At 52.9% G+C, this 14,768-nt stretch overlaps 1 protein-coding gene across 2 annotated transcripts in view; it reads left to right on the top strand.

Moving 5' to 3' along the window:
- Window positions 1–14,768, top strand: part of TRPM4 (transient receptor potential cation channel subfamily M member 4) — a 45,846-nt gene that overhangs the window by 21,234 nt on the left and 9,844 nt on the right. For both annotated transcript variants that reach the window (XM_042918955.1, XM_042918956.1), the window contains 8 exons: window positions 291–403; window positions 727–1,068; window positions 1,224–1,358; window positions 6,405–6,534; window positions 6,694–6,839; window positions 8,288–8,400; window positions 8,792–8,869; window positions 13,009–13,440. In XM_042918955.1, the coding sequence (XP_042774889.1) occupies window positions 291–403; window positions 727–1,068; window positions 1,224–1,358; window positions 6,405–6,534; window positions 6,694–6,839; window positions 8,288–8,400; window positions 8,792–8,869; window positions 13,009–13,440 (1,489 nt within the window). The remainder of the gene's footprint in view (window positions 1–290; window positions 404–726; window positions 1,069–1,223; window positions 1,359–6,404; window positions 6,535–6,693; window positions 6,840–8,287; window positions 8,401–8,791; window positions 8,870–13,008; window positions 13,441–14,768) is intronic.

The raw sequence follows: 14,768 nt of genomic DNA, 5'->3' as shown, positions 1-14,768 counted from the left end.
GCTGTATGGGGTTTCTCTCTCTATCCCGCCCACTGCCTGGTCCATAACCTACCTCGATAAATGTTAAATGGATAAATGATTTCCTTTCCTTCTTCTTGAGGACTCTAGACCACTGGTCTGCACATGACCTCATGCTTGCAATAATAGCCTGACTTCTTAAAGACCCCAGGCTGTACCCGACAACATCCCCTTTTTATGGGGTTTAAATGTCAGGTATCCCCCACAGAAGCAAAACAGACATTCATCTGAAGTCCCCCCCCCCATTTCTTGCCCCCCCCCCCCTCTTTCAGCCTGTGGGAGCTCTGAAGCTTCAGCTTACCTGGACGAATTGCGTTTGGCTGTGGCTTGGAACCGCGTGGACATTGCCCAGAGTGAACTCTTCCGGGGGGACATTGAATGGCGGGTGAGGGGGCGGAGCGGGGGTGGTGGTGGCGGCGGCTGTGGATCCTGACAAGGAGGATGCACTCTCCTCCCTCCCTGACTTCTTCCACATCTGACTCGCCCTTGCATTATGGCCTGTCCAGCCTTCTCTTAATTGTCCATCTGTTCCCGTCTTGTTTCCACTACCCCATCCATCCATCCATCCACCCACCCACCCACCCACCCACCTACCCGTCCGTGGTGCACTCTTGGCTCTGTACCCCATCTCTTGTCCTTAACGTCTGCCCTCCGCGGCCTTCTGTCTTCTGTGCTCTTCTCTTACCCCATCAATCCTCGCCCTGCCAGTCCTTCCACCTGGAAGCCTCCCTCATGGACGCCCTCCTGAACGACCGGCCCGAGTTCGTGCGCTTGCTCATCTCCCACGGCCTTAGCGTGGGCCACTTCCTGACCCCGACGCGCCTGACCCAGCTTTACAGCGCCGCGCCCGCCAACTCGCTCATCCGCAGCCTTCTGGAGCAGGCGTCCCACGGCGCAGGCACCAAAACCCCAGCCCTTACACCCTCTGGGGAGCCTCGACCCCCTGACGTGGGGCAGGTGCTGCGGCTGCTGCTGGGGGAGACGTGCGCGCCGAGGTACAGCGCCGGGGGCGTCGTGGATCCCCACCGGGGCCAAGGCTGCCAGGAGAGCGTAAGGACCGAGGGGGGCCAGGCTGCGCGGGGAGGAGGTGCCGAAGGACCCAGGGGCGGGGCCGGGGAGGGGTGTGCGCCTGGACGGGGGTGGAGCTGATGGCTGGGGGCGGGGCCAGGGAGGGCCAGCCCTCACCACGCCTCCCTCGCCTGCAGAAGTGCCTGCTGAAGGACAAGGCCCCGTCGGAACTCACGCTGGACGCCGTCCTCGGGCAGGCCCCCTGGACTGACCTGCTCCTCTGGGCACTGCTCCTGAACAGGGCTCAGATGGCCCTGTACTTCTGGGAGATGGTGAGTGCTGACGTGATCTCTGATTCTACTTTTCTCTGTGTCCCGCCCTGTCCTTTATTTCTACTGGACCCCAGTGCCTGGCTCCTGACGTCACCCCCACCCCACCCCCGTTCGCCATTCCTGATAGATGACGCCATCCCCTGCTTCTCCACCCGCCCCACCCCCGATATCACGCCTTTCTCCTGACTTGTCGTTTCCATCAGCAATATATACTGGACGTTTTCCCTTGTCCACACACGGGACTCCGCCTCATTCTCTCGGAATGGTTACCTCCAAGGGGAAGTTAGAAGGTTATCTGGTAGCCGAGGGGGAGTCATTTAAACATAGTTACACCTGGAAAATCGAGATGCATCGTGGTAGTGGCCATGTCGCAGGGGACAAAACCCGAGGCAAGGACACCAGCTAAGAAGGTCAATCTGGAGGCCTCCAGGCAGCCAAGATGAGGGCCTGGACTAAAACAGGTGCGATGGAGGTGTTGGGACCCATTTGAGAAGCTTGAAAATTTTTCAAAAGAAAGAAAGAAAAAAAGAAGAGTCGGAGGGTTTGAGTAGGATCTAAGATTGAGCCTATTTTTATAGCACAGAAATATCTTAACAGGACTTCTTCAGCCTTGGGTTGTTTTCAGCCCATCAGGCCATGGCTTAAATATAGAATGAAAAAAAATATGTTTTTTAATGTTTGTGTTTGAGAGAGAAAGAGACAGCACAAGCAGGGGAGGGGCAGAGAGAGGGAGAGAGAGGGAGACACAGAATCTGAAGCAGGCTCGGGCTCTGAGCTGTCAGCACAGAGCCTGACGCGGGGCTCAGACTCACAAACCATGAGATCATGACTTGAGCTGAAGTCGGACGCTCAACCGACTGAGCCACCCAGGGGCCCTTAGATTTCTTTTTTCATTGAGATCAAATTCATCTAATATAAAATTCACCATTGGAACCACTTAAAACTGCATAATTCAGTAGCCTTTAGTAGGCTCACAGTGTTGGTGGAACCTCTACTTCCAGGACGGTTTCATCATCCCAGAAGGAAACCCCAAACCCATTTAACACTCGCTCCCCATTCCCTCCTCCCCCAGCCCCTGGCAATGACTAATCTGCTCCCGGTCTCTATGGACCTGCCCATTCTGGATACTTTATAGAAATGGAATCATCTCGGGGCGCCTGGGTGGCTCAGTCGGTTAAGCGTCCAACTTCGGCTCAGGTTATTATCTCGCGGTCCATGAGTTTGAGCCCCACGTCGGGCTCCGTGCTGACAGCTCAGAGCCTGGAGCCTGCTTCAGATTCTGTGTCTCCCTCTCTCTCTGACCCTCCCCTGTTCATGCTCTGTCTCTCTCTGCCTCAAAAATAAATAAACATTAAAAAAAATTTTTTTAAAAGAAATGGAATCATCTCAGATGTGGCTTTTTTGCACTTGACTTCTTACGCTTAGTATAGTGTTTTTGTGGGTCATCCGGGTTGTAGGTATAGGCGTGCTTCCTTCTATTTTGCATCTGAATGATATACCCTTGTATGGGCACGCCACGTTTTGTTTATCCATTCATCTCTTGCTGGTCGCATGGGTTGTTTTGACTTTTTTGGCTGTTGTGAATAATAGTGCTATGAACACTGGTGTGGAAATACCTGCTCGGGTCCCTCCTTCCCGTTGTTTTGCGTATATACTGAGGACTCCAATTGCTGGATCATATAGTAATTCTGGGTTAAATTTTTTGAGGCACTGCCGTTCTCTTTTCCACAGTGGCCGCACCATTTTCCATTCCCGCCAGCAGTGTGCAGGGGTTCCAATCTCTCCACATCTCCGCCACCCCTGTTATTTTCTGGTTGTTTGTTTGTTTGTTTGTTTTTTATAACTGCCATCCTAATGTGGTTTCGATTTGTGTTTCCTTAATGATTAATGACACGGAGCATCTTTTCATGGGCTTATTGACCATCCGTTTATCCTTGGAGAAATGTCTATTCAAGTCCTTTGTCCATTTTATAAATTGGTTTGTTTATCTTGTCGTTGTTGAATTGTACGAGTTCTTTATATGCTCTGGATATCAATCCCGTATCAGGCATATGACTTGCAGATATTTTCTCTCTTGCCGTGGGTTGCCTTTTCATTCTGTTGATGGTGGTCTTTGATTCACAAAAGTTTTAAATTTGGACTAAGTCCAACTTGTCTGTCTTTTCTCTTTGTTTTCGCTTTTGGTGTCATATCTAAGTAACTATCGCTAAATCCAAGGCCATGAAGTTTTATCCCTGTGTTATCTTCTGAGGTTTTATGGTTTTGTAATTATATGAACTATAACTATTTGATCCTACACGTTAGTCTTACTGAGATTCCCCATGTGTGATCAGTCACTTCTCCTTTGCTGATCTTACGAGTCTCTGGTTTTGGCTTTTGACAATTTGATTAAAATGTTTTTCAACGTGAACCTCTTTGAATTTATCCTACTTCGAGTTCCTTGCTCTCGCACGTACAGATTCATGTCTTTCATCAAAATTCGGGGAGTTTTACTCCATTATATCTTGAGATATTCTTTGTAGCCATTTCTCATGGTCCTCTCCCTTTGGGACTCCTATTATACATATATTGGTGTGGTTGATAGTGTCCCACAGGTCTTTTAGGTTCCGTTTATTTGTCTTCATTCTTGGTTCTTTCTGCGCCCCAAACCGGGTCGTCTCAATTGATCTGTCTTCAAGTTCATGCGTTCTTTCTTCTGTCTCCTCAAAGCTGCTGTTGAGCCCTTCTAGTGAATTTTTCATTTCACTTACTGCACTTTCTAGCTCCAGAATTATTACCTTTGTTTTTGTTTTTTGTTTTTTTCTGGTAATGTCTGTCTTTTTATTCCTATTCTCTAAGAAGACATCCTTCTCTTGGCTTTCTTGAGTTTTTGTCCATGATTTCCTTTAGCTCTTTGAGCACATTTAAGGCAATTAATTTAAAGCCTTTGTCTAGTAAGTCTGGTGTCTTAGCTTCTGCAGGGACGGTTTCTGTTTCTTTTTTTTCCCTGATACTGTGCCATACTTTCTTGTTTCTTTGCCTGCCTCATTGTTTTGTTTTGTTTTGTTTTGTTTTGTTTTGTTTTGTTTTGTTTTAACTGGGCATTTTGAATAATATAGTGTGGGCGCTCTGGAAGTCAGCTCACCCCCTCCCTTCAGGGTGCGTTGTGGTTTGTTGTGTTGATGGTGGTGGTGTTTGTTCAGTGACTTTTCTAAGCTCTTTTGTAAAGTCTTTATTCTTTGTCACGTGTGGCCCCTGAAGTCCCTGTTCTGTTAGGTTAGTGGCCCGCTAGTGACTTGACAGAGAAATCCTTAAACGCCCAGGGCCTGGGAGGGGGGGAGGGGGGAGGGGCCCGACACTCCTGGTTTGCAGATTGGCTCTGTGTTGGAGCTTTCTTTTTCTTTTTAAAATTTTTAATGTTTATTTTTGAGAGAGAAAGAAAGAGCGCAGGGGAGGGGCAGAGAAAGAGGGAGAGAGAGAGATTCCCAAGCAGGCTCTGTGCCATCAGCACAGAGCCCGATGTGGGGCTCGAACTCACAAACCCCCAGATCGTGACCTGAGCCGAAACCAAGAGTCAGACACTCACCTGGCTGAGCCACGCAGACACCCCTGGAGCTGTCTTTCAACACTCAGGCAGGCTGTTTGCCATTTTGCCTTAGCTTTCACTTCCTGCTTTTGCTGAGACAAAAGGTCGGCAAGAGGTGAAAAGTTAGGGTTTTCTCGAATCTCTTCTGAGCCTGGACCATCTTAGTCATGCATGTAGCCTTCTAGATTCCCTGATACACGTAGGAACTCCTCAAACCCTTATTCCTTCAACTCTCCTCCCCACCCCAGCCGCTTCCCTCCCCAGCTGCTGAGTATATTTATCTTTTGTTCGCCTTGACTGTTATTTTTTGCCTCAGGCGGCTGAGACTAATCTATTTGTCCTTAAATGCTTTCTGACACCGCCCGGGAAGCCATTTCTGGTTGGGGGAAGCCCCGAGAACCTTGAGACGAACGCAGGCCCTTGAGCTGTTCCTTCGGATAGCCACCAGCTAAATCCACACGGGCACTCAGCCACAATTATTTAAGGAGAAGATCTGAATCTCCCTCTGGTACCGACAGCTTGCACCGGGAACAGGCCGCCCTTGAGCCGGGGTGTTGACAGTGGTAGTTAAAATGTCACAGCGCTCTTTTACCCAAACTTGGTGTTTTCTTTCTTCATTGAACTTTCTCCTATTTGTTGTAAGTTTTATAGTCCGGTCTTGGACTCTGAGAAAGTTGGTTCTGACAGTTTTTGCCAGCTTATTTGTTGCTTTTTTGGAGAGACAGAGTTTTGAAATTCCGTACCCTGCCAGTTTAGGGGACATTTCTTCCAACTGCTGCTTGACCTGTCTGTAACCTCTGAGGTCATTCGAACTCTACCCCAGCCCCGGTCCCTGAACTATCCGACTTTTTTTTTTTTTTAAGTTTATTTATTTATTTTGAGAGAGAGCTCGCGTGCACGAACTGAGAGAAACAGGGAGAGAATCCCAAGCGGGCTCCGTGCTGTCAGCACAGAGCCTGATGTGAGGTTTGATCTCACGAAGTGTGAGATCATGACCTGAGCCTAAATCAAGATTCGGATGTTTAACCCACTGAGCCACCCAGGTGCCCCTGAACTTCCTGACTTTTGACATTTTCACCTGATGCCCAGATTCACCTACAAACATTGCTTCAATCTTGGCCTCTGATGACCCTGGTTAATTCCTCTCTTCTGGCTCTGTCCTCTCCCTTGACCACAGGCTTCCCCCTCCACCACCTTCCGTGAGCCTCTCTAAACTCTGACCCTCTCTGGGGTGGCTCAGTCCCTGAAGAATCCGACTTCAGCTCAGGTCATGATCTCACGGTGTGTGAGCTCCGGCCCCGCCTCGGGCTCTGTGCTGACAGCTTGAAGCCCGGAGCCTGCTTCGGATTCTGTGTCTCCCTCTCTCTACCCCTCCCGCGCTCGTGCTCTGTCTCTCTCTCCAAACTAATAAATAAAACATTGAAAAACAAATGAAAATAAACTGTGACCCGTATCCATGACCCCTCTCTCTGTCTCTTCAGGGCTCCAACGCCGTGGCCTCGGCTCTCGGGGCCTGTTTGCTGCTCCGCGTCCTGGCACGCCTGGAGTCTGAGGCGGAGGAGGCGGCCCGGAGGAAGGACCTGGCGGCCAAGTTTGAGGGCCTGGGCGTTGGTGCGTCAGGCACGCGTGCGTGGGGGCGGGGACAGGGAGCCGCATCCCCCCCACTCCTCCTCTCACAGCCCGGCGCCTTCCCCTTCAGTCCCCTCCTCCTTACCCCGCACACCGCGCCCTCGCTCCTTCTCTTCCCTCATTTATGTCTCCCGCCCCCAGACCTTTTCGGGGAGTGCTACCGCAGCAGCGAGAAGCGGGCCGCTCGCCTACTGCTCCGCCGCTGCCCGCTCTGGGGGGATGCCACCTGCCTGCAGCTTGCCATGCAGGCCGACGCCCGTGCCTTCTTTGCCCAGGACGGGGTCCAGGTGAGCCCCTGAGGTGCCGGCATCCTCAACAGCTCCCACCTGGACTTTGGGATGTACGGAGGATAAGCCCCTGCCACTGCCGGCAGCGAATGCACTTGACCGGCCTCCCGCTGGGAGACCACCCACCCTCCAGAAATTCTCCGCCCTCTCCCAGAAGGGCTGCTCCTCCCAGAAGAAGCCCCACCCCCTGCCACGGGAAAGCCAACCTTCCCACGGCAAAGCCCACCCTCCTAAAAAGCTCCCCCCGCCATAGGGAAATTCCTGGTGACTTTAGGAAGTCCCCTCTGGCACACAGGAAGTCCTCCCCACTCCCACGGGAAGTCTCACTCCTCCCAAAGGAAGCCCTGCCTCGTCCACAGGAAGTCCTCCCCACTCCCACGGGAGGTCTCACTCCTCCCAAAGGAAGCCCTGCCTCGTCCACAGGAAGTCCTCCCCACTCCCACGGGAGGTCTCACTCCTCCCAAAGGAAGCCCTGCCTCGTCCACAGGAAGTCCTCCCCACTCCCACGGGAAGTCTCACTCCTCCCAAAGGAAGCCCTGCCCCCTCCGCAAGAAGGCCTTCCTGCTTCCTTGGAGAGGTCCTCAGTTCCAGGTCTTAGCCATTAGAATGACCTCTCTGGACAGTTGCCTAGTGTTTTGGACAGAGATGAACTCTGGTTTAGGAATCCCACCCTTCCCCCCCCCCCCCCCCCCCCCCCCCCGCCCCGGGAAATCCTCTCCTTTGGGAAGCCCTGCTTGGCTCACGGTCGCCCCCATCTTGACCATCCTGACGTTTTAAAACCTTTCCCAATATCAATCTGAAGCTGAACAGGGGTGGGGCACCTGGCTGCCTCAGTGACTCTTGATCTCAGGCTCAGGGTGGTAAGTTCAAGCCCCAGCATCGGGCATAAAGCTTACTTAGAAAAAAAAAAAAAAAACAAACACCTGACAGGGGCTCAGAGAATCCCACCCTCAGTACAGGAAGTCTGCCCACCCCAACCGGAAGTCCTGTCCTCCCTTGTCCGGAAGGATTTGTCTGGCATTTCAAGTAGTTACCCAGAGTCCTTTGCTTTGAATGGTGGTGACACTCGTGAGTTCCAGCTTGGGCCTCTTCCTTAACCTCTCTGTGTCCCATCCGTGCAAAGGGAGAAAATACTAGTTAGTACCTGTTCTCCTGGGTGGGGGGAGGGGAGGGGAGTGGTGAGAGTTCAGTGATCTCATCTGTGTAAAATGCTTCACCTGGTATCTAGCATATTGTGTTAATAAATGTTGGTTTTGGAACTCTACTCGCTAAAACCTGGGACAGGTCCTCCTCACCTTTGACCCTCCCCCCCCCAAAAAAAAAAAAGTTGCGGCCGCCATATTGGGCCCTTGCTCTGTGTGCTGCAGCTGTTGCCCAGTTCTTCCCTGGGGTCTTTGGAAAGGGGCTGTGGGGAGATTCAGGCTCTTAACCCTCCTCACACCCCACAGTCTCTGCTGACACAGAAGTGGTGGGGGGAGATGGACAGCACCACTCCCATCTGGGCCCTGGTTCTCGCCTTCTTTTGCCCCCCACTCATCTACACCAACCTCATCACCTTCAGGTCAGTCCCTGGGGTCCGACTGGCAGGAGGGGGGGGGGTGCTCGGTTTGCCCTTCCTGCTCACATCTGGCTGCCTCCCCACTTGGTCTGTCCGGTGCTTCCCCTCCCCGTTCGCTCTCTTTCCCTCCCCAAGACTGGGGGCGTGTCTGGGAGGTGAGCTTCCGGGGGGGGGGCGGGGGTGGGGGCTCTGCAGTGTCTTTGGGGAACGGTTCCTCTGCCCTCCGGCTGTGGCTCGGGGAGGGGGGGAAGATCCCTTTGGGGTGAGTCTAGGAAAGTTCCTCGCTGTCTCCCTGCCAATGTCTCTGGGTGAAGAAGTTTGGGTCTGTGTCTGGAGAATTCCTCCTCCGCTTGCCCCGTCCCCGTTCCTCACTCTGCGTTTTCCTCCATGCCAGGAAGCCAGAGGAGGAGTCCACACAGAAGGACCTGGCCTTTGACGTGGATCGGGGCGTCAACGGGGAAGGCCCCGTGGGGTGAGTGGACCCCCAGCACCGTGTGGGGGGGGGGCACCCTGGGCACCTTCAGGAGCCCCCGGCGCTGAGAGCAAAGCCAGAGGGCAGAGGCGGAGCTTCTGGGGGTAATGGCTTCATGAAGCCGTTGACGATACCGAGGAAGTGTCCCAAATGCCACGCTCGGCTTGCGTCAAGCTTTGGTTCTGCCGCGAAGTTTGGAAGCCAGTTTGCCTCATGCTACACATACTTCCATCTCCACGTAGCAAGTGGAGTCAGCTGGATTTGGTTCATTCAGGGCATCCTTCGTCGTTTTTTGGTTTTTTTGTTTGTTTTCTGACTCCAGGGCCATTGCCCTGAAGCTCTGTGCTGTGGTACCCGGGCCTAAGCAAACGGTCTACCAAACTTCTGATGATGCCACAGAGTGGAGGTGCTGAGGGACTTGGCGGTGGGTCAAGCAGACCTGGGTTCAAACCTTGACTTTGACCTTGGAAGTGACTTCACCCCGAGCCCCAGGTTTCTTTTCTGTTAAATGAAGGTGCATGGAAGGTTGTACCCGTGTCAGCTCAGGTTGGGCAGTGCTGCGTAAGAAAACATCCCAGGGGCGCCCGGGTGGCTCAGTTGGTTAAGCGGCTGACTCCGGATTTCGGCTCAGGTCACGATCTCATGGTTTGTGAGATCAAGCCCCGGGTTGGGCTCTGTGCCGACAGCGTGGCGCCTGCTTAGAATTCTCTCTCTCTCTCTGTCCCTCCCTCGCTCGCACGCTCGCGTGCATGCTCTCTCTCTCGAAATAAATAAGTAAACTTTAAAAAAAAAAAAAAAAAAAAGAATGTTCCGGTCTTTAAAAGACGGAAAAGAAAACACCCTAAACTCTCAGCGACTGGCCACAAGCAACGCTCCCTTCTCACGCTCCTTTTCTGGGTTGTCTGTGTCGTGCCTCCAATATGGCTTCCACCTGGGGGGCGAGTGAGCAGCTCCCAGCTGGGATGTTGCTGGTCTCAGGGCAGAGGGAAAAGGGACACGGGGAACGAGGTACTGGCTCTTAAAGCCGCCACGTGGAAGAGACACGTGTCACCGGTGCCCACATTTTACTGGCAAAAACGAGGCATATGGTAACTCCTCAGCCCCCGATTCTCCCACTGAGAGGGAAGGAGAATGTTTGGCGCCCAACCGCGAGGCGTGTTACAGTGGGGGCCTCCCGGGGATAACGTGTCAAGTGCATCACACTGCCTGGCACACAGTGAGCGCTCAATTAACGGGGATCGTTCACTGCTACTGTGGTTATTAACCCATTTATCACTTATTTTGTTGAACGACGTGTGTAGGCATAAGGGTCTCAACCTCTGGTAACAGAGACACAGAGAAAAAGAGGCCCACACTTATATGCATCTTTGTACCCTCCGTCTGTACTTAAAAAAAATTTTTTTTAATGTTTATTTATTTTTGAGAGAGAGAGAGAGAGAGAGAGAGAGCAGGGGAGGGGCAGAGACAGAGAGGGAGGCACAGAATCCGAAGCAGGCTCCGGGCTCTGAGCTGTCAGCACAGAGCCTGACGCGGGGCTCGAACTCACCAGCCGTGAGATCATGACTTGAGCTGAAGTTGGGCGCCCGACCGACTGAGCCACCCACGCGCCCTCCCCCCCCTTTTTTTAGTGTTTATTTTTGAGAGAGAGAGAGACAGACAGAGTCTGAGGGGGGGAAGGGCAGAGAGAGACAGAGACACAGCCTCTGTCTCTACTTTAGCCAGTTAGGTGAGAAGAGGGAGGGACCCTGGCCCCCAGTATCCCAGAAGAAAAAATATTTCTGGTAAGTGTTAGAAACATGACCAGCAGTCTCTAAAATCCACTACCTACCTCGAGGAGCAAAGTTAAACGTATATATGTATACACACACACATTTTTCCGCGATAACGCACAGCGAATACGAACTATTTGTCAAGATGGAAGAGAAAGCTAAGAAAAAAATTGGGACCACTGAGAAAAGTCCCCAGTGTCAGGGTCAGTAACGATGTGCTCACCCAGTGAGCTCCCGACTTTTGCACCATGATGACGATGACAGTGACGGTGACCACAGCTGATGTCCTGGAACACTTGCAGTGGGCAGCCAGGGTGCTAAGTCCTTTTGAAAATCAGTTTCATTCCCTCAACAGCCCTACGCCCTAGAGTCTGTTATTTGAGGATGAAATGACTGAGGGACTAAGTCACTCGCCTCAGCTCACGTGACCGGTAGATGGGGGAGCTGGGATTTGAACCAGCTTCTTGTTCCTGAAGCCGTGCTCTTAGCCACTGTGGAGAGCCACCTCCGTGGAGAGCTTTGTAGAAAGACAGAGTCCCGGATGCGTCCTCAGGGAGGCTCGGGATGCGCCCAGGAAACTGTGTGGCCCGGCTGTGCCTGATTCAAGATGGCGGACGGCGGGGAGCCTTCTGACCCACCACGCGGTCTTGGGTCCCAGGGCCCCGCGGAGGGTGAAATGCCAGATAACAGGTCTCTTTTCCCTCGACCCTAGGGAACTTTCTGTCCTCTCTGCATCTCACTCGCTTTAGCTTTTCCAGTTCTTTCCTCTTGTTTTCTTGAGACCAGCTTTTGCTGAGATAAAATTCACATTCAGGCCACCCATTGAAGGGGTTACGATTCAGTGGTTTTTAGTATGTTCACAGAATTGTGCCGTTGTCACCACAATGAACCTGAAAACACTGTCGCTGCCACAAGAAACCCTGTACCCGTTGAGGGTCACTCCTCGTTCCTCCCTCCCCCCAGCCCTGGGGGGCCAATAGTTGGTTTTCTGTGTCTACGAATTTCCCTATTCTTGACGCTTTGTATAAATGGGGCCATACACTATGTGGTCTTTTGTGATTGGCTTCATTAACTTATCATCACGTTTTCAAGATTTCTCCATGTTGTAACACGTGTCAGTCAGTGCTCCATTCCTTTGTATCGCTAAATAATATTCTGGTGTGTGGCCACCCCATATTTTACTTATCCATGGATAAGCAGGTGGACCTTTGTGTTGTTTCCACTCTGGGGCTATTATCTTTCTTCTTGGTTTATATATACACCTGTTTTTTTTTTTTTTAATGTTTATTTTTGAGAGAGAGAGAGAGAGAGACAGCATGACTGGGGAAGGGGCAGAGAGAGAGGGAGACAGAACGTGAAGCAGGCTCCAGGCTCTGAGCTGTCAGCACAGAGCCTGACGTGGGGCTCAGACCCATGAACTATGACATCATGACCTGAGCTGAAGTCAGACACTCAACCGACTGAGCCACCCAGGTGCCCCTCTGCTTGGTTTATAAAAAGAAGACGCCTTTCCAAGCCAATTTAATTTTCCTGTTAGCTTTTTGAGTTTACTATTAATTTGCATTATTCATGTTGGCTTTTTGAAAAATAAAGTTTATTCATTTATTTTTAGAGAGAGGGAGGGAGAGAATCCCAAGCAGGCTCCAAGTTGTCAGCACAGAACCCAATGCTGGGATTGAACTCACAAACCATGAGATCATGACCTGAGCCGAAATCTAGAGTTGGAAGCTTAACCAACGGAGCCACCCTGACGCTCCTATTTTGGCGTTTTTGATCTGAGGTCGGAATTAAGAGTCAGGCTGAAATTGGGACAGAGGATCAGAACTTGGAGGAGAAGGGTCAGAGGCAGGAGTGGACCGAGGAGGTCAGAATCCAGAAGCCAAACACGGCTGTGTGGTCCGAGGTCAGATCCGGAGAACACTGGGATGGACAGCCTGACATCAGAATTTGTGGGTCAGAAGTTAACGTTCAGGGACAGCGCTGTCTAACCTGGGGAGCCGAGATCATGAAAGTGAGGGGGGTCAGAGGTCAGGGGGATGGTCCGAAGTCAGAGAGTCAGAGGCTATGAAGGTGAAGGAAGAGGGAGTCGGCAGTCAGACACGGGTCAGAGGCCAGAGGGTGGAGAAAGTCAGAGGTAGAAAGTCGGCAGTCTTGATGGCAGGAGATTTCAGAGGTCAGGGGTTGGATACACGGGTCAGAAGTCAAGGCGATGGCAGGCAGCCGACTTGGTTTCAGGTCCGGCAGGGTTAGAAGTCAGATGGGAAAGGTGAGAGGTCTTGATGATGGGGAAGAGGGGCTCAGAGGTCAGGCTGAGCCCTCCTCCCCCCTCTCCCCCCCCCCCCCCCCCCCCCCCCCCCCCCCCCACCGCAGGCTGGCAGAGCCCCCTGAGCAGACCCCCGTGGGGGCGCTGACGCGGCCCGGACGCGGGGGCTGCTGCGGGAGGTGCCCCCCATGCCTGCGCCGCTGGCCCCAGTTCTGGGGGGCGCCGGTGACCGCCTTCATGGGCAACGTGGTCAGTTACCTCCTCTTCCTGCTGCTCTTCGCCCACGTGCTGCTCGTCGACTTCCGGCCCGAGCCGCCCGCCGCCCCGGAGCTGCTGCTCTACTTCTGGGCCTTCACCCTGCTCTGCGAGGAGTTCCGCCAGGGCCTGGGCGGCGGCTGGGGCAGCCTGGCCACCGGGGGGCCCGGCCCGGGGCCCCGCCGGGCCCCGCTGCGCCACCGGCTGCACCTCTACCTCGCGGACGCCTGGAACCAGTGCGACCTGGTGGCCCTCACCTGCTTCCTCCTCGGCGTGGGCTGCCGGTGAGTGTCCCCGTGACCTTGGGCCGCGGGCCCTCCCCGCTGGGCTGGAGCCAGCTCCGCTTTCCGCTTTTTCTTGAAAAGCAGGCAACCCCTTCTTGCTGGAAGGCACCCACCGCGGCAGCGCGGGCCCCCAGCAGTTTGCTCGCGTGCGGGAATCCGGCTTGAGGGACGTGGGGATCGGGGCAAGAACCGCACTGTGCTTGTTGCTGTTCTAGATCTGCGGGCTCTCGGGCTTTTCTCTAGTCCTCGAACCTGGCCCCCCAGCTGCAGCACCAGCTGGTGGACCGGAGTCCTCCCCCCAGACACCCGGCCGGGCGCGGACACCACCCTGGCCTCCTCCCCTCCTCTGTCCTCCTGCCCCCCCCCCCCCCCCCCCCCCCCCCCGCCTCCCTCTATCGGGTCCCCTCTCCCTCCCGCCCCCTCGCCCCAGCCTCCTGGACGCCCCTCTTCCCTCCAGTCCATCTCCCGTGGGGCCCACAAGGGTCTTTCTGCTCCCAGAACTGACCCGTGGCTGCCCAGCACCCCTGCACTTGGCACTGGGAGCCCTGGACGGTCCTGGCGCGCCCACCTCTCCCAGCCTGCGCCCCCATTTCTTCCTCTTTTCGTCATCCGGGCTCCGGCCCCTCCAAGCAGCTCGCAGTTCCTTCCTCACAGCCACAGGGGCTTTGACCTTGATCCTAAATATTTTCAATCTGTGCAATTACAAAATTGGAATCAGAATTTGACCAGGACAGATGAGTTCTTATCAAGGAAGTGTTTTCCAGTTTCTTCAAACTTTCTCGGTCAGTTTTGTGTGCAGGGCAGTTAAACTAATTAATTTTCTTTTTCCTTCTTTTCTTTTCCTTTTCTTTTTTTTTCTTCTTTCTTTCTTTCTCCTTTTTTTTTTAATGTTTATTTATTTTTGAGAGCGGGAGAGAGAGAGCACGCACAAGCAGGGGAGGGAGACACAGAATCTGAAACGGGCTCCAGGCTCCAAGCTGTCAGCCCAGAGCCAGAGGTGAGGCTTGAACTCGGGAACCCTGAGATCATGGCCTGAGCTGAAGTCGAGGCTTCACGGACTGAGCCACCCAAGCACTCCATATTGTTATTTTTATTTTCAGTTTCTGAAATTACTTCAACTTCATGAATTATTATTTGGGTTAAGTCGTACCACAGATATTGGGCTCATCATTTGTGTTATTGTCTGTATCGAATTTTGCCCAAACCTAGGTTCTGGGTTTGTGAATTTTACTTTGTGGCTTTGATTCATTCATGTCCAGTTTTCCTGGGTCAAATTTTATAGATTCACATTTATATTTAAGTTTTTTAAATTAAAAAAAATTATTTTA

The sequence above is a fragment of the Panthera leo genome, chromosome E2 (genome assembly GCF_018350215.1).
Source record: "Panthera leo isolate Ple1 chromosome E2, P.leo_Ple1_pat1.1, whole genome shotgun sequence".
In the NCBI taxonomy this organism is placed as follows: Eukaryota; Metazoa; Chordata; class Mammalia; order Carnivora; family Felidae; genus Panthera; species Panthera leo.
Note: the sequence above shows the minus strand (reverse complement) of the source record. Positions and strands in the feature narration are given on the sequence as shown.